The sequence below is a fragment of the Bufo bufo genome, chromosome 7 (assembly GCF_905171765.1).
Source record: "Bufo bufo chromosome 7, aBufBuf1.1, whole genome shotgun sequence".
NCBI lineage: Eukaryota > Metazoa > Chordata > Amphibia > Anura > Bufonidae > Bufo > Bufo bufo.
In genome coordinates, this window is record NC_053395.1 from 188442646 (window position 1) to 188462796 (window position 20151).

General features: G+C 43.7%; 1 protein-coding gene across 5 annotated transcripts in view; it reads right to left on the reverse strand.

The window, feature by feature from the left end:
- The window catches only part of UBR3 (ubiquitin protein ligase E3 component n-recognin 3), a 207286-nt gene that overhangs the window by 32346 nt on the left and 154789 nt on the right, over nucleotides 1–20151 (reverse strand). For all 5 annotated transcript variants that reach the window (XM_040441568.1, XM_040441565.1, XM_040441566.1 and 2 more), the window contains 2 exons: nucleotides 10743–10828; nucleotides 2156–2261 (listed from right to left, as the gene is read on the reverse strand). In XM_040441568.1, coding sequence (XP_040297502.1) covers nucleotides 2156–2261; nucleotides 10743–10828 — 192 coding nt within the window. The remainder of the gene's footprint in view (nucleotides 1–2155; nucleotides 2262–10742; nucleotides 10829–20151) is intronic.

Consider the following 20151-nt stretch of genomic DNA (forward strand, 5'->3'; position numbering starts at 1 on the left):
ACCGCTTACAACATTTTCATTCAGATCTTTTTTTCATTAGAGGACTTATTTGACAGTATATATTTTTATGTAAATGTAGTGTGTGTATCGGCTGAACTCAATTTCTCCAATGTTTGCGTCTCTTCCGGTTTTACTGCTTAGAACTCTCATGTCATATGCACTATGCCAGGGATGCTCAACCTGTGGCCCTCCAGCCGTTTTAAAACTACAGCTCCCACCATGCCCTTCTGTAGGCTGTCCGTGAATGATGAGAGTTGTAGTTTTGCAACAGCTGGAGGGCCGCAGGTTGAGCATGCCTGCACTATGCTATGTGCCTAAGGAAGGAGGCTCTATGCCTCCGAAACGCGTTGCACTGCCCACAACTATAATTATTAACACATTTTTAGTGTTCTTAGCAGAACTCTTTTATACCCATTTATCATTTTTTGTTTATTTTACTCATATCTGTGATCCTTGGTCAAGAGGGAGTGAGCAGCAACTATGCCTGCGGTGGACTAATTTACCATGCAGACACCAGAGTTGTGCCTGAGACTGCACAGCTCCGCTTGGCAAGCACCTGTGCACACTGCATGTCTTTCCACTGTTTTTAGGGTAATGCACCAGGGTGCGCTCTTGTGTCTCTCTTTCTAGACAACCTAGACGTTACAGGCATCTTTCTGAGAAAAACAAATGAGCATTGTACTTAAATTAAGATGCAAATAAGAAATTGGCAAATAAGCTAAAGTAACAAAGAGTGTTAATTGAAACATCAAGCCCACGGTACTCCAGAGAGCACGATTCCTGGCACCGCCAACTGGGCCACAAATTGCAATCACAGTAGTAAGTGCAATGCTTTTAGACACTAACAGCCCCTTGGAGAGTTACAAATTCATGAGCAAGCATTTCAAGACGCTCAGACGGCATCCTCTGTTAGCTGAACAGTCCACACTGATTAAATGCCACTAAAAACAGGCAGGGGAAAAAAAAGAAGAAAATAACAGAGGAAATACCTCTACTTATAAAAGAGTGAGAAAAATGCCATTTCTAATTACTGCTAAGTCTATGTAAGTTAACTCAGCGACTGGACGGTGGTTTTTCATATCATAGTAGTTACAGTATATCTCGGACTGGAATTTTATTGCTATGAAAACTGCAAAAAAGCAGTACTCATGTGATAGACGTCACCATAACTTCAGAATATCAATACCCAGCATGGAACATAGGGGTCTAAAGCTGGTGACGTCATTCACACTGCAGCATGGGGGAGCAGAGCAGTCCAAGTCACAGAGACCGAGGAGTTAGTTTTTATGTCCAAAATTCTGTGTGGACTGAAGCCTAATATTAATGTTCATAGGAGTTGGACCTGCACTTTTTATTACACAGCTCTGATTTGCCTCTTTCTCTTCACACAGCCATGGAGTTAAAGAGGACCTTTCACCTTGAAAAACATTGTGAACTAAGTATGCTGCCATGGAGAGCGGCGCCCGGGATCTCCCTGCATTTACTATTACCCCTGGGCGCCGCTCCGTTCTCCCGTTATGCCCTCCGGTATCTTCGCTTACTAAGTTATAGTAGGCGGTGTCTTCCCTTGTTCTGTGGGCGTCTCCTTCTCCTAGGCTGTAGCGCTGGCCAATCGCAGCGCACAGCTCACAGCCTGGGAGAAAAAAAACTCCTCTAATACCTAGGTGCGTCTTATAGAGCGAGAAATACAGTATGTAGGTGAAGTACCTGGTACCCTCCTTTTTAGTCCATCTGCCACGGATCTCCCAATTCCTGGTCCTCTCTGCATTCACCTACAATGGCTGCTAGCTTGTCAGACTACCCTATGCCCACTGTGCGTCAACTGTCTGAGACACTATCCCCACCTCTCAGATTGGCTGTGCTGATGGTGGCAGAGCCGACCAATCTGAGAAGCTGGCAATCATAGTAGACGAATGCAGAGGGAATCGGGCACTGGTGGATCTAGGTCAAGAGAACTAAAAAGTAACATACCAGATACTTTACCTATTTATTAACAAGGCAATTTTTAAAATATCCTAGACAATTTGGAAACATAAAAACCATTTCCCATTTTTGAAAAGATGGTTCAAAAGTATCAAACTTCCAAAAAATCTATTCCCATACAGAGTAAATTATACAGGTGTCAGCTGTCACTAAATTCTATACAAACACTTACTGGGGATCTTTCTTTGGCAAAAGTTGTGTTAACTTTTTCCACGGATTATACTCGGAGTCAATGCTGTACAGCCTCATGTGCATGGCTAAGACATGGAAGAGCTGATCTGCAAAAGAAAGTGAAACACTGTGTTAAACCACTGGCACAAGCAACATGCCACAACGTAAGGTTTTCTTAAGATGTAAGATTTGTCTGAGGATCCCGCTCATTTTCACAGGAGCTGCCAAAAAAAATACTGCCTATGGGGGCCGCTAGCTAGTTTTCTGCCACCAAGAGAAAGAAGAATCCGACAGGCTTAGTATTAACCTCCCCGATCCTCTGTCAGAAGCAAAACTTGCTGGCAGATCACTGCTTCAAAAGAGCACATTGAGCTAAGACAAAGATAGTTATAGTGAGTCGGGGTGCTGGTCAGCCATCTTTATGGTCAGTTTTATAGAAAAGCCAAGAAAATTTTGTGAAAAAAAAATAATTAAGAGGACCTGTCACTTCTCCTGAAATGTCTGCTTTAGTTAATATTTGCATATCTTATGTAATAATTATGGAGCACATTTTCATTTAAAAAAAAAAATTACGTCACTCCTCTAGTATTCCTACTAGAAGTTTATGAATGAATTGCCACTGGTCTGCAATAAAGGTCCAGATGGGTGTTACCAGTTGGAGTTTTGTCCCTGCACAGTCAGTGCTACCAGTGTCAGATTGTGCAAGGACATAGTCCCAACCGGTAACACTCAGTGGCACTTTTATTGCAAACTGGTGACAATTTAATTCATAAAGTTGTAGGAATAACAGAGGAACAGCACAACAGAGTTAGGGTCCATTCACACGTCCGCAAAATGGGGTGCAGACCCATTCATTTTCAATGGGGCCGGAATGTGCTGTCCACATCCATTTGCGGATCCGCATCCGCATTTGTGGATCCGCACTTCCGCAATCCGTGCTTCCGTTTCCGCAAAAAAAATAGAACAAGATTAGGCATTTTCTATTATAGTGCCGGCGATATATGCGGTCCGCAAATTGCGGAATGCACATGGCCAGTGTCCGTGTTTTGCAGATCCGCAAAACACTTACGGACGTGTGAATGGACCCTTATATGAACAGACGCTCCAGAATTGATATCACATGTGGAATGCAAGTAGTAACTAAAACAGACATGTCAGAAGAGATGGCAGGTCCTCTTTAAAAGTGGTTCTTCTTCAAATCAAAATTAATTAGAGCCTGTGGGATGTGTAAAACAATGAAGAAGAAAAAAAAAGTCAACTTTGGAAGGTCCCGATAACCAGCGCTGCCACTAAACTGGAAGTGATTAGAGTCGTTCCCAGTCCAGTGACCGCTGCAGTCAATCACTGGTCACACGCTGCGGATTTTGTTGCAGAATTTTCCGCAGAAATTTGCAGAGTGTGAGTGCACCCTTAGCGGTCAAGTAGCAGGAATGTCACCAATGAGTCTGTGAGGCTGTGATATGCGGTTCTTCCACGTGACCGCTGAGGCCGGTGTTTAGTTGCAGTGGTCACATGAGCAGGAATGGCATATCATCAGTACTGGTCGAGCGCGGACAGGAGCTGTTGCACTGGATCGTCAGGGCCTTTATAAGATGAACGCTTCTTTTTAATGTTTTAAACACCCCCGGGCTTAAGTATGTATTGAGGCCTGAATATTGGTTAAAGGATTTTTTCTGACAGTTGAGATTTAGGACACTGCTCAGTCGCATAGGTCGAATCGGTTCCATAACAATCCAACAGAGACTATACACGTGCAGCCTTTTGTTTTCAAGATCAGTGGGGATCACTATCTGACACCCATCAGTTTGACATATAAGAAAAATCTGACTGAAGCGACATGAATGTCAATTTGTGGTAAAAGCTTGATTCTGTATTCATGTAAAGGGTTAATTATGCAACAGTCCCCAAACTCATCTAATGTTTATACATGTAATGACAATGGAGCATATTATCAGAAGCATTCATTATGGCCAATGTGACCTTTAAAGCACAAATGTCTAAAGTTCAAACGTGGCTCCTGATCTGCATGCAGACATTCATGCCACAAGCGGTCTATAAATATTCGCCATCCTCTGAGGTGACGCATTCTTTTTATAGAGGGATCTGTGACTGAACGGAGGGGGAACACTGCCATCTAGTGCCCAACTTCCACTTGATAAAAAAATAACAATAAATCCATATGACCTGTACACTGTATACCATAAGGAGTAATGGCAAACTACACAGTAACATTTAAACTAGTGTACACAAGACATCTCCTCCTGCTAATACTGTACTTACAGTGCACATTGCACAAGCCCTTTCTTCTTTGTACCTCCAATACAACATTGGTTTAAAGGGGTTGTCCAGGAATGCATCATTTCTAGTGATGTCTCCAGTACTGAAAGGATCATACTTACCTGCTCCCTGCTGCCCCCGTCCTCAGCACTGGCTCCCATGTCTCCATCTCCTGATCCGAGGTTTGTTGTCTTCCACCTTGGCATGGCCATGTTCACCTGATCCTCTGCAGCCAACTGCTGGCTTTGGCGTTGATGTGTTCCTGGCATGGTGACCTGATCCACTTCAGCCAACCGCTGTTGTGTCCTCAGGCTCAGCTCGAACAGCTTAGTATGACATCCCTGGGGGCCTTCACAAGAGCCCCCCCTTTGTCTAACCCTACAAATGCCGTGGTCGCTACTGACAGCGGCATCTAAGGGGTTATATGACCAGGATTATAGTCATCTACCTTTCTGGTCACTACCAGTGCGTGTCAGCTGTATTACACAGCTGGCATCCACTGTGTATGGAGCGAGCTCAGCGCGTGAGCCCACTCCATATAACCCCCTAACTCACATCACATTTTCCTGTATAAACCCCTATATACATGGGGTGGTTACCCTGCATTTCAAGACTCCTGAACTGGACATTCATTCTTATACGGCATCATAACTAGGTGATAACCCATGAGGGAGATGGGAAACACAATGGTTCCCATGGAAATTTTTAAAACTGACAGATGAGAACAATAAGACTAATCATGACAGATTTTGGATGCAATGCCCTTTAAAATAAAAGTAATAGTACAAAAGACGCAAGGCCATCACTCGCCTTTACGTCATGTTCACACAGTCAAAAGAAACACTGCATTTGGTATGGTAAAACCAGGGTACAGGGCGGATTCTCGCTTTCTTTGAAAGAAACTTACATGTACAATATGTCTGATTTTAATTTTTTACATGAATCATTGGATTATCCCTTTAAGCAATCTTCGAAGATTGAGGATGTTCTGCCCATTGAAGTCAATGGGAAAGGGATGAAATATATCACTCAATATTGAAATTGCAACGACAAGAAGGAAAAATTGTGGAATTATGGAAATCACAGGAACGATAGACATGTTAATTGATATGCAAATGATAACAAAATGGAAAGAAAATATTCAAAACAAAAGATAGGTCATCAATAGAAAAAGTCCAGACAACCCCTTTAATGGTTGTCTGAGGAATGTAATGCCACTCTGACTGCACTTGGGCATGAAAATCATCAAGAACTGGCAGCTCCCTCTTCAATTGCCGATCAATGATGTCCCAGACGTGCTCGATGGTAGACAAGTCCAGAGATGCTGCAGGTCATGGTAGCACATTTAGGCCACACAGTCTGCTCACAGTAGCACATGCGGCTTGGCGTTATGCTGTTTAAAAATGGCTCCCATGACACTTTCAAGAAATGGCTGTACCACTGGTTCCACAAACAAATCAATGTAACACCGAGTTGTTAGTGTGAAATGAAGACTCTAGTCCTTGACCGTACATCATGCCACCCCACACCACAATCTCAGCAGTAGGACCGGTATGGTATTCCCTTGTGAAGGCCTCTTCATGGATTTGCCCATGTGGTTTCCAGACCAATCTCTGGCCATCATTGAATTCGGGACAAAAGCAGGACTCATTGCTCAAGAAGGATAGACCTCCATTCCTGTCTTGCTGTGCACCATCATAGCCTTTGAGAGCAGTGGCTTGAGGTGAATGGAACACCTGTAGCTGGACGTCTGACTCATAGGCCAATGTTTGCTGCCCTAGGCTTGGGACGAGATGTCCGATTTCATTTGCAGTAGAGAATGGATCACTTTGCGCCATTCTACTAATCAGACAATCCCTCCGTGCAAAGGTTCAGCTCTTGCTTTCAATCCACTTCGTCGTCGTTCTCCCAACTACCATTTCAAGGAGTCTTCCCTCTCAGTTTGCGACAATTGGTGATAACTGGCATGTCAAAAAACAGGAGGCATCGCACAATCATCCCACACAACTTGATCCATTTTTGGGGGTTTCCTATGGCTAAAGAATTTGCTTTCTAACTGGCTTTCCTGCCCCTCCCACATGCCACAGATTGGAGCTAGGTGCTTTAAAATGTGATCATCTGCAGATCTTCGCAATACCTGCTACTCTCTTGATGTGCATAACCTTGCGGCTTGTCCTTCCTGTGTTGCCATTTCAATTTTGAGAAGCGTACATTGATGAGCAGGAGGAGTACCTGTAGCGAATTTGCCACCAAAAACCACATGTTCTCAGAGGCAAATTTCCATTCCGCTCTGCCCCTGACTTTTCTGTTGCATATTTTTCTGGGTGAACATAGCCATACTGTACATTAATATGTCCCACTACTGCAAACATGAACTACTGAAAATGTAAAACAGTCCAGTCAGCTCTAATTAGATACCATGGATTAAACAATTAACACATCCCAGGTGATTTCAATGCCGATAAAGGGACACATATCCAGTACACAGGCAAAGATCTGCGTTCATCGTAAACTATATTGATTTACATTGCAGCGGCCTTCAGTGGAAGGCGTAATTTGTCAAAAGCCACAAAAAGATAGAGCAGGGCATGGTCCATTCCAGCCAAATCTTCCCATCGCTTCTCTGCCCTCAGTTCTGCCAGGAGTTTCTAGCAATGTGCTCCCTGACAATCCTATCGAATGTTATATAGGGGTTCCTGAAAAGGTTCTCCAGAACTACAAAATGGATGGCCAATCCTTACAATAGGGGCCAATGTCAGACTGTCTGCACCCCTGCTGTTTAACTGACTGAAGGGGCTGCAGATCCCACTATCCCGCTATTTACCAGGCACAGCTCTGCACCTATGGTAGTGGATGTGCCTAGCACCTGGCTCCGTCCTAGTCATCTGAACGGGACTAAGCTTCTCTGAGCTGTAATATCACTTACAGATGCTGCTAAATGTACGGTGCTGCGCCTGGTAAACTATGAAGCGGATGCGGCACACGTTGGAGTGCTATCGTCCCTACACTCAGGTGATCAAGGGTGGTCACGAGGTTGACCTCCGCTGATCTGATACTGAAGGCCTTTTCTTTTTCAATTTGCATAAATATTACTTTCTGGGAGAAACCCCATAATGAACCTCTTGCCATTAAAGACACAAAAGAAAAAAGAAAGACTTATACAGAAGTGAAGTGAACAATATTCAGACTCAAACTGCAACTAAAGAGCAGCAAGAGTCTCTAATAAGTAGCTTCAACCATAGCAAGAAACAAAATATGCAGCAGGAAAGTTAGCAATTTTTTGTGTCACCCTCCCCACTCATACACAAGGAAAGTTTAAAAGGGATATCCCATTATGACAAATTATCACAGATAAGTGTCTGATCAGCAGAAGTGATCTGATGCAGCCCCTGATGATCATGAGAACGGGGCCCATGTAAGTGGGGCCGCAGACACACATGCACATCCGCCACTCCATTCAGCTCTATGGGACTGCCCAAGCGCTTGGCTATCTTCAGCAGCCCCATGTAGCTGCGTGCATGCATGACTGTTGCTCCATTCAAACGGGAAAAGAATGGGTCGCATTCTTATGATTGGATACAGGATACAGTTGTCTTCATGGGACGGCTCCTCTGTGTATAGCCACAGTCTCATGAGGGAATAGGATTCAGACACGTGATTATTGGACATAACCAATACAAGAAAGAGCATGGCGCCTCCCTGTACCAGATGATCAGAGGGGGTGTCAAGATTCGGACCCCGGCCAATGTGATAATGATGACCTATCCGGAGCATAGGTCATCATTATATTTACATGGATAACCCCTTTAAGGTTCTGTCCATTTGGAGACTGCATACTTTAAGAACGGTCATCATTTGTTAAAAAGACATCTGCATGTCGGTTGGATGCTCACTGCAACACTCGCATGAGCATTTCATCTTAAAGGGTTGTCTCATCTCGCAGTTACTAAGGTGAGAGGAGACACAGTCACGACCATCTCTCGGCCTACGCGTTTCAGACCAATACACTATGATCCTTACTCATGGCAAATGCTATGTGCAACAATCACATAACATTTTCAATGAGTAAGGATTATTGTGTATAGATCCAAAATGCTTAAGTCTGCAGTAAATAATGATGAATGAGAGGGGCCAGCCGGCCTGTCCTCTTCCCCAAGGAAGATCTGCGCCAGCCAATAGCAGGCCGCGACAGGGATCTCCCCAGCGTCGCGGTCTGCTATTGATGTTTTGATCCGCGCGATGGGGAGATGCAGCAGGAGAGGGAGGCAAGTATAACCCGTGCGGGGCCCGTGCATTAGGGGATGGATAACCCCTTTAAATCTATTTTTGGGTGATCTTTTTAATTTTCCATATCACAATCTATATTTAAAAAAAAAAAAAAAATGCCGTTTTTTACACTAGCCACTAAGCCTAACAATAGGAGCCACTTCCTAGTCTGTACAAATCACTTCTCAGCAGTCATCTCATTATCATCACAGGCAAGAAAATAATGACACATATCACAGACAGACCAAGATAACACAGAAACCTGGCTGCTGTAAGTCTCTAAATGCTGTTAGATGGCTGACCCATAATCTTACATAGAAAATAGAATAAAAAAAAAAAATCTAAGAACAAAATCAGAAAATAAAATACGGTGGATTAGACAAAATGAACGTGTCACTGGTTTTAACTGGCAGCGAAAAAATGATAGGCGACACATTCCCTTTAAATGAATCGGGATTAGAAGTACATGAGTAGAAGCCTGTGGAAAACACGGATAGTTGGAACTTTTCTGAACACGGTCCCCAACACAATTTTGGGTTAACAATGAGAAAATCACCAAGAATCTGCACAAATAGCTCAGGTGGTCATTGCGGAGAAGGGCAGCAGTTAAATGCAGTGGGCAGGACCATTGCTCACCTTGTCACATTGTTTCTGGAGCCGACACAGGCAGCTCTATCAATCATTCCTCATTTACATTTCCCGAGTGGAAGCGTCCTCATAGCTCAATTTACTAAAACAGTACTTGACCTATTTGTTCCGACCGTTTTCCCCGATGCTTTCTGCTGTAAGAGCTCACCTGGGACACTGCATCCCATTTAATGCAATATCTAATCGACAAAGTTAACACTTCTTACAAGACTATTATGGAGTGCTGTGCTTAATCACAGTAAAGACACCTCATTACTGCTGCTGGAAAACGTACGGAGGAGGAGTGTCTTGTTCTAAGGCTTTTAATTGACTGAAAATAGACTCGGCAAGCAACACCGAGACGTGCAGGTCACCAGCGCTTTTTTATTTCAAGGGCGTCATTGGCAGCAATGATACAACAGTTTTACCTAACAGCGGAAGGTGACTGATGATGACTGGAATCTAGGAAATAAACCGGTTCTAAGAGATGCAGAAGATTCTTTGACACTGCAGCTTAAAGGGAAAATCCGTCCGATTTACGTTATGCAGGAGAGGACTCCAGCATAATGTAAACCGGACGGATCCGCTATGCAGGCCGTAGACTTCTATTAGGACGGAATGAATAACGGAATGCCTCTAAAGGCTTTCCGTTATGCATTCCATCATGGAATTGCGTTATGGTCCGTGGTAACGAAATCCATAACGCACCTCAGTAAATACCACAACACGAACCCGCACACGAACTTCAAAATAGGAAAATTCGCTCATCCCTAATTGCAATCTATGGAGATTAAACTGAACAGCATTTCTATAGTAATTTATTGAAGCACGGCTGAAAAAAAAAAATGACGGGCCTCAGAGTTGCACCATTTAAAAAATATTGCTTTCAGAGAGATGGTCACAATGTGTAGGTATAACACAGAAATATGGCAGAGGTATACTGTCCCACCCTCATGCTAAAATGAATAAAGGGACATGATGCTTTTAACATAAAAAACTAAAGCCACTCACCTGTTCACTGTCACTCCTTTCCAGCGCGGATTCCTGGGGATCTGAAGAGTGATGTTCCATCTGTCCTCACATATTCAGCTGCAGGAATTCACTGGCCTCAGGGACGACGTGTCCTCAAGTGACACATAACCGCTGAGACCGGTGGATGGCTACAGTGGGGCACATTATGTCACACTTCCAGTCCACAGTGTACTGGAGGCAGCAAAGCCAGGACCCTCAGCGCAGGAACAGAGCACAGGCAAACAGACGAGTGACTTTCTTTTGTTATGTTAAATGCATTCTGGCTCTTAATTCATTTTAGTTAAGTTTTTTTTTTTTTTTTATTAATTTGGTGGTGGTGGTGAAATCGGAGATAACCCCTTTAAAATTATCACTGGGAATAATATAATTCTAAAACTCAAGCATACTTAAGCAGGATCTTTTTCCAGCCGCGCTCGCTCCTCCTGAGCACAGATTGTCTCCACGATGGACAAGTTCCAGTTCCAGATTTGTTCTGTAAGTAAAATAAAAGTTACAATTAATGTAACGAGCTATGCAGGAATCACTCACTTATTCACCATTTGGAATAGTAGATTTTTTTTAGTTCTAAGAAATCAGGTTCCCCATTTAAAGGGCCAAGGAAACTTATGGCCATTTGTTGTGCAGGTGCCACCTATACATCTGTTAATTGGCTTGTAACCTGTAATCATAGAGGCACACAAGATTGTACAGGAGCTGCATGCACAAAGCTGTGGATGATTTAACCGACATTATTATTATTTACTTCACAAACATTGGGGCAATAAAGGAGAAAAAATGGCTACTAAGTGTACACATTCCTCTAATTTAACCTTTCCCTTGCTGCTTTGTAACCCCCCCCCCCCCCCCAACTTGCTCCCTATCTATACCGTGTATCAGTAGTGTCCAGGCAGCACACCTGGAGGTGTTTGTATGCAGTACACAGTCAGCGGGCAGTACACCCTTCTGAGCGTGGGCTACCTCTGCCTTTACTTATCAGGTGCTGCAAACACTCTAGCAAGTTTGCAAATTAAATATTAAATTATTGAAAATTGAACGTATTGAGCACTATTCCGGCAGATATTTACCTCCAGGTCCAACTAGAGCAGGGATGCCCAACCTGCGGTGCTCCACTTGTTGTATAACTACAACTCCCACCATGCCCTGCTGTAAACTGATAGCTGTAGGCTATCCGGGTATGCTGGGAGTTGTAGCTTTGCAACAGCTGGAGGGCCGCAGGTTGGGCTCTAGTTGGGCTGAACTAGATCATGGGCTCTGTAACGAGGGCCAGGATAAAAATAAGGCTCTGCTTTATTTCCTGGAAATATATTTATAAACAAAGACCCTTTTTGGCCCAGAACATATTTGTAAATATTAACAACCAAATAGCAAAAGGCTATAAAGTTCAGTTTTTGGCCTATTATTTATTTGTTAAAATATTACTAATATTATGGTCCTGTTTAAAATAAAATGAACAGAAAACGATGTGTGTTTATTTACAACGAAGCCGCTGCCAGAAGTCTGCACGGGCGCATCAGGCTGAGCCTAGTGCGCAGGCGCCGGATCTGGCAGAGGGACGGGAGGATTGCGGAGGCGGCGCTGAGCTGAAGAAGGCGGCGCTGGGCACCGGACGGCGATGGGTGCAGCCGGGCACACTGTATTAACGGACGTCCCCTTGGGCACCTTAGGTAAGTGATTGACAGGTTATAAAAACCAGTTTTGGGTTAATAGAGCCACAGGGAGGTTTGATAAGGCCAGCTTAGGATTCATGTTATTAGTACGGACATGAGCATATCTTTAGGTTATAGGGGTAAGATCTCATGACAGAATCCCTTTAAAAAAAAATAAAAATAATAATAATAATAAGAATAATAATAAGGGAAGTAAGTAACTTATTATATTCTCAAAGTTCACCCTGTTAGCATCAATTTCATCAATCAGGGGAAAGTTTATTTCTCAATTAGCAGAAGCAGTTTGCTGTGACCTAGATAACCAAATTCCACCTTCCCTTACTGCCAGGACTCGCCAGACAGACTAGCCCTAAATCACCTGCCGCTAAGTCGGTTTGTCCTCACAAATGTCTCTGCTGCTTGTTAGTTGAAAGCAGGGAGACGTCTGCAGTACGGCTCCCTTACTCAATCACCAATGCGCTTCTAATCTAAAAACTAACTAGAGCTCCTCCGACATGTTTCGCCACCACTGTGGCGTCCTCACGAGTGCTCCGTTAAATGTGTATTTACAGGGGAGGTGATCCCTTCTCCTCCTCCCTTCTTATCCATTTGGAGTGCTCCAAATGTGAATTGACAGTTGTCTTACAACTAGCAGCGGTGAGGTATCGTATCTCACCACCTATAGCCAGGGCCGGCGCTTCCATATAGGCAGGGGGGGCAATTGGCTACTGGCACATGATAGGGGGGGTCCTCTGGCTACTGGCACATGATAGGGGGGGTCCTCTGGATACTGGCACATGATAGGGGGGGTCCTCTGGCTACTGGCACATGATAGGGGGGGTCCTCTGGCTACTGGCACATGATAGGGGGGGTCCTCTGGCTACTGGCACATGATAGGGGGGGTCCTCTGGCTACTGGCACATGATAGGGGGGGTCCTCTGGCTACTGGCACATGATAGGGGGGGTCCTCTGGCTACTGGCACATGATAGGGGGGGTCCTCTGGCTACTGGCACATGATAGGGGGGGGTCCTCTGGCTACTGGCACATGATAGGGGGGGTCCTCTGGCTACTGGCACATGATAGGGGGGGTCCTCTGGCTACTGGCACATGATAGGGGGGGTCCTCTGGCTACTGGCACATGATAGGGGGGGTCCTCTGGCTACTGGCACATGATAGGGGGGGTCCTCTGGCTACTGGCACATGATAGGGGGGGTCCTCTGGCTACTGGCACATGATAGGGGGGGTCCTCTGGCTACTGGCACATGATATGGGGGGGTCCTCTGGCTACTGGCACATGATAGGGGGGGTCCTCTGGCTACTGGCACATGATAGGGGGGGTCCTCTGGCTACTGGCACATGATAGGGGGGGTCCTCTGGCTACTGGCACATGATAGGGGGGTCCTCTGGCTACTGGCACATGATAGGGGGGGGTCCTCTGGCTACTGGCACATGATAGGGGGGGTCCTCTGGCTACTGGCACATGATAGGGGGGGTCCTCTGGCTACTGGCACATGATAGGGGGGGTCCTCTGGCTACTGGCACATGATAGGGGGGTCCTCTGGCTACTGGCACATGATAGGGGGGTCCTCTGGCTACTGGCACATGATAGGGGGGGGCTCTTGTTACTGACACATGATGGTGGGGAGGCTCTTATTACTGGCACATGATTGGGGGTCATCTATGAGGGCACATTTTACTGGCACATTATTGGGGGACATCTATGGGGGCACCTATTACTGGCACATTATTGGTGGGCACTATAGGGACATCTAATAAGGCCACAAAGAACGGTTATTTTATACGGGGGCTCTGTATAGGGGCATTTTATACTGTGACACATTATGGTGGGTACTTTGGGAAAGGGGGAGAGGAGTACTATGGGGTCATCTACGGGGGCACTGAGAAGGGGTATTTTATACTTACAAATTATGGGGGACACTGAAGGCATCTACTGGGGCACTATATATGGGGATTTTATACTGGTACATTATGGGGGGCACTAGGAGGGATGGGGAAGAGGCGCACACTGGGGGCACTATATAGGGGTATTTTATACTGGCACATTATGGGGGCACTATGGGGACATTAGCTCAACTGGGGGCATTACAAGGGGGTAATTACATTATAAGGAGAATTATTTCTACGGGAGAGGGGGGGGGGGGCATTATGGTGGGCTTTATTACTCCCCCTATGGTATGACACCAGCCTCTCCCTGCTCTGCTATCCCTCTGCCCCTTCTCCAAATACTTATTATGAAATCTTTCTCATTAGGATAAAACAACATCAGCTCCACCGAGCCCCCCAGCCAAGTGGTGAAGTGGTGTCCGAGATCCCCAAGGGTCAAGCCAAGTAACTAAGTTTTCATATGAAATATGTTTAGGTTATACACATATAGCATACACCGTGCCCCACAATATACAGTTTCTTCTGAAAAAGTCATCAAGTGTCATGGGGGGGGGGGGGGGGGGGGGGCGCCTTATTGTTTTTCGCCCCAGGGCCCCATTTCACCTAGAACCGGCCCTGCCGATAGCTAGAGCTTCAGGTATCTGACGTCCGTAGCCATAGACCTATCAGATGAGTAAGGCTACTTTCACACTAGCATTCGGGGCTCCGCTTGTGAGCTCCGTTTGAAGGGTCTCACAAGCGGCCCCGAACGCATCCGTCCAGCTATCAATGCATTCTGAGTGGACGCGGATCCGCTCAGAATGCATCAGTTTGGCAGCGTTCAGCCTCCGCTCCGCTCAGCAGGCGGATACCCGAACGCTGCTTGCAGCATTCGGGTGTCCGCCTGGCCGTGCGGAGGCAAACGGATCCGTCCAGACTTACAATGTAAGTCAATGGGGACGGATCCGTTTGAAGTTGACACCATATGGCTAAATTTTCAAACAGATCCGTCCCCCATTGACTTTCAATGTAAAGTCTGGATGGATCCGTCTGAACAACTTTCAGACTTAGAATTTTTTCTAAACTATAATGCAGACGGATCCGTTCTGAACGGATCCAAACGTCTGCATTATAGGAGAGGATCCGTCTGTGCAGACATCAGACGGATCCTCTCTGAACGCTAGTCTGAAAGTAGCCTTACCCGACGCTTGCGTATGGGACTGTACCTCTTAGCGCATGCCCTTCGTCTTAGCATAATTTCTCCTTTTTCCCTGTGCATGATTATATACTTAGTATACTCTCAGTCTCTCTCCGCATCTCATTACACATAGTCATTTTCCTATTGATGTCTCTTCACTGCGCATATTTCGGCACTTAGTCTTATCTCCAGATCTTTATCCTCCCTGCGCATGTCCTTCTACTTAGTAATTTTTTCTCATTTGAAAGAGATAACATGTTCACATTGATGTAAAACTCTACTTCGTTATTTTATAAATTTTATTTTGTACTTATTGTTTCATTGTAATGTATTAATCCTAATTTTCCCAATATAATTATAATAATTATTATTCTTCATCTTTCACTATTTAGTATCACAGATATTCTATCTACTATTTTAATCTATAGTTCATGATTTACCCTTTGTAATTTTTATATTTATATTGCTTTTACTCTTATCAATTTTTAATACTTGTTATTTATTTTTAATCATGATTGATTGATTTTCAATTCATCACCGATTTATATTTTATTAATAGTTTTATTTTAATCGATAGGTTTATAGATTAAAATAATCCTGATCAATTTATATTTTTTATTTTAATCTATTAATCATGATTATTTTAATCTGTAACCTTTAATTATTCCGTATTATTATATTTTTGTACCACTACACTATATTCACTCTTGACTAAGTATATTTTTAATGATTTCATCTACTTTTACAGCAATTCCCTGTTTATTAAAAAAATATATATATTTTTGCAGTAATGTCTAAAGATCTTACATAATAGCTAAGGTGATTACTATCCTGTCAACAGCTTTTCATGTAATCTTCACTATCCATTTTACCTTTTTTATTGTTTATCAATTTAGATATTTTCTCCCTTGCTCTATGGCCTATGGGGCTCATTGTATTGAGCTTATAGATCCAATGGGCCTCAATTTGCAATAGCTTTTTATCTACATTTTCTCCCCTTGGGCCTAAAAATCCTTTTTCTATCCCCCAGAATTTTAGAAGGTTGGGGTTATTATTATGAAAATATCTTATGTCTGGCAATTGACGTGTCCTTTTTTTCCTCAATAGCATTAAGGTGGCCAGATATCCCTCGTCTTAGTTCTTGCGTTGTTTTCCCTACATATAATTTTGGGCAGGTACACTTCGCAATATAAATCACCCCCTGGGTTTTGCAGGTTATCAGTTGTCCAAATTCATACTTCTTTCCATCACTAGGATTTGTGAAAAATTGTGTTTTTAAAATAAATTTACAGAAGGAACAGTCCAAACATGGTGCTGATCCCTTTGGACTATCCCTCTGTCTGGATGAGGCAAGGGATTGTTCCTGGTAAGGACTGTGAACCAAATAGTCCTTTTGATTCGGCTCTCGTCGGTAGGTTATACTTGGATGTAAACTGAGAACTGTTTAAATCCTTATCGGACTGTAAGATGTGTCAGTGTCTTCTCAAAATGTTACATATTTCTTTTGTGTAACCATCATATGTTCCTATACATCTAATAATTTTGTCTTAGGTCTTCTAGTTTTTTTTTGTTTTTAGTTTTATCTTTGCCCTCTTGAAGGCTTTTATCAGTGGGCGTGTAGGATAGCCCTGCTCCTGAAATCTGGTCAATAATTCTTCACTTTCTACAAGAAAAGATTCCTCATTTGAGCAATTACGATGCACCCTAAGATACTGCCCCGTTGGAGGGGCAGGGATGCCAGCTTTTCCAATGTAAGTATCCATTGGGTGACGGTTTCCTATATACAGTCAGGTCCATAAATATTGGGACATCGACACAATTCTAACATTTCTGGCTCTATACACCACCACAATGGATATGAAATGAAACAAACAAGATGTGCTCTAACTGCAGACTGTCAGCTTTAATTTGAGGGTATTTACATCCAAATCAGGTGAACGGTGTAAGAATTACAACAGTTTGCATATGTGCCTCCCACTTGTTAAGGAACCAAAAGTAATGGGACAGAATAATAATCATAAATCAAACTTTCACTTTTTAATACTTGGTTGCAAATCCTTTGCAGTCAACGACAGCCTGAAGTCTGGAATGCATAGACATCACCAGACGCTGGGTTTCATCCCTGGGGATGCTCTGCCAGGCCTCTACTGCAACTGTCTTCAGTAACTGCTTGTTCTTGGGGCATTTTCCCTTCAGTCTTGTCTTCAGCAAGTGAAATGCTCAATCGGATTCAGGTCCGGTGATTGACTTGGCCATTGCATAACATTCCACCTCTTTCCCTTAGAAAACTCTTTAATTGCTTTTGCAGTATGCTTTGGGTTATGGTCCATCTGCACTGTGAAGCGCCGTCCAATGAGTTCTGAAGCATTTGGCTGAATATGAGCAGATAATATTGCCCGAAACACTTAGAATTAATCGTGCTGCTTTTGTCAGCAGTCACATCATCAATAAATACAAGAGAACCAGTTCCATTGGCAGCCATACATGCCCACGCCATGACACTACCACCACCATGCTTCAGTGATGAGGTGGTATGCTTAGGATCATGAGCAGTTCCTTTCCTTCTCCATACTCTTCTCTTCCCATCAGTCTGGTACAAGTTGATTTTAGTCTCATCTGTCCATAGGATGTAAGCGCTGGATGCCATCGAGAAGCACATCATCCAGCACTAACTCCGCCCAGAATAATCGGGCCTTTAGATCAACCACAAACAACATGTGACGTCCACTCCGCTCAAGAGAACGCGTCACAACACACCACCCACAAACATCGCGTCCCCTGAGCACGTCATGCGATATGAACTCCGCCCAAAGAGCGCGTCACCAAACGCACCACCCTCAAACATCGCGTCAACTAATACCGCCCACATAACATCGGGCCGGCATCCAACATACCTCCTGTGGGTGTCACCCTGGTCACGGAGACCTCGTGCACTCCCGCCCCTGTCCCCTCCCTCTCCCCGCCCACCAGAGTCCGGGGATAGCGCGCCCAAACAGAGAGAATAAAACAGAATAACAAACACACCCACAATGTACAGATAGACGGCTATTGTCTTGATGAAGGGGGCCGTTCGCCCCTGAAACGCGTAGACCAAACTAGTAATAAAGATCCTCTTTTATCTATCAACCGAGTCCTGACTTCTTCTGCAGCAGCGCCGTATCCAAAAAGGTCCATCTCTTCACTTCTTTTATTATTGTGCATAGGATGTTGTTCCAGAACTGTGAAGGCTTTTATAGATGTCGTTTGGCAAACTCTAATCTGGCCTTCCTGTTTTTGAGGCTCACCATTGGTTTACATCTTGTGGTGAACCCTCTGTATTCACTCTGGTGAAGTCTTCTCTTGATTGTTGACTTTGACACACACACACACACCTACCTCCTGGAGAGTGCTCTTGTTCTGGCCAACTGTTGTGAAGGGTGTTTTCTTCACCAGGAAAATAATTCTTCGGTCATCCACCACAGTTGTTTTCCGTGGTCTTCCGGGTCTTTTGGTGTTGCCGAGCTCACTGGTGCATTCCTTCTTTTTAAGAATGTTCCAAACAGTTGTTTTGGCCGCGCCTAATGTTTTTGCTATCTCTCTGAGGGGTTTGTTTTGTTTTTTCAGCCTAATGATGGCTTGCTTCACTAATAGCAACAGATTTGAAATGCAAATAGCACACTTGAAATGAACTCTGGACCTTTCATCTGCTCATTGTAATTGGGATAATGAGGGAATAACACACACCTGGCCATGGAACAGCTGAGAAACCAATTGTCCCATTACTTTTGGTCCCTTAACAAGTGGGAGGCACATATGCAAACTGTTGTAATTCCTACACCGTTCACCTGATTTGGATGTAAATACCCTCAAATTAAAGCTGACAGTCTGCAGTTACAGCACATCTTGTTCATTTCATATCCATTGTGGTGGTGTATAGAGCCAAAAATGTTAGAATTGTGTCCATGTCCCAATAGTCATGGACCTGAGTGTAGGTATTGGAATTCCTCTTGACTGATCAGATTGTCAATTTTAGTTTTTGTAAGAAGTTGTTTCAATTCTTGTAAATACTTTTCAGTAGGATTTGTAGATAATAATTGGTATGTTTGCCTATCATTCAATAAATTTAGTACCATGTCAACATAGTCATGTTTATCTTGTATAACTATGTTACTACCCTTATCACTAGGTTTTATTACCAACATATCATTTTTACTCAAGGCATCTAAGGCACAACTTTCTTGGGATGTTAAGTTTGACCTGATTCGGTCTTTGCGTAGTTTTAGCGCTTGTATATCCTGAGTAACTAAATTTACAAAGGTGTCAATTTCTTTGTACTGCGAGAAGGGGGGTGTTAACTTAGACTTAGGTTTTAACGTAAAAGGTGGTTCTAGAGTCGTTTCTAGACCTTCATTCTCTCTAACCAGCCTCTCCAAAGGTTTCAACACATTTCTTCTCCTTATTATAAAAAAAATTTCCAATCATGTTCAGAATGTAAGTGTGTTTTGTGGAGTGCTAGTTTGCGTGCAAACAAATTAATATCTTTATTCCATGTAAATGTATCGCATTGCGGAACTGGTGCAAAAGTAAGGCCTTTTTGTAATAATAACCCCTCTATTTCCGTTATTTTATATGAAGAGGGGTTAATTATCTGTCCATTTATTATTGGATTGTGTTTTCTCTAATTGTTGTAACCCCATTTTTCTCAGTCTTGGACCCCTGGATGGCCTAAAAAAAAAGGGGGCAATAGGTGCATTTTTCTCCCCAGATGCATTTAATATTTCAGTTGCCTGAATCGATTGAGTATTCATAGTTTGTCGTAAGTCGGATACAATTTTGCAGCATCTAATCTTATGACTATGTTGTGCTGTTCCTAACTTATTCCTGCTAGAAGTTAAGAATAAAACTAGCATCAGTTTGCAATGAAGGCTGACTGATGGGTGCTGCCACTGGTAATGCCCGTCTGGACCTTCACTGCAAACTGCTGATAATCATTCATAAATTCTAGCAGGAATAAGAAAGGAGTGGCACATCACAGAATAGAAGCTCCAGAATTATTACATGGGGAATGTAAGTAGTTGCTAAAAAGA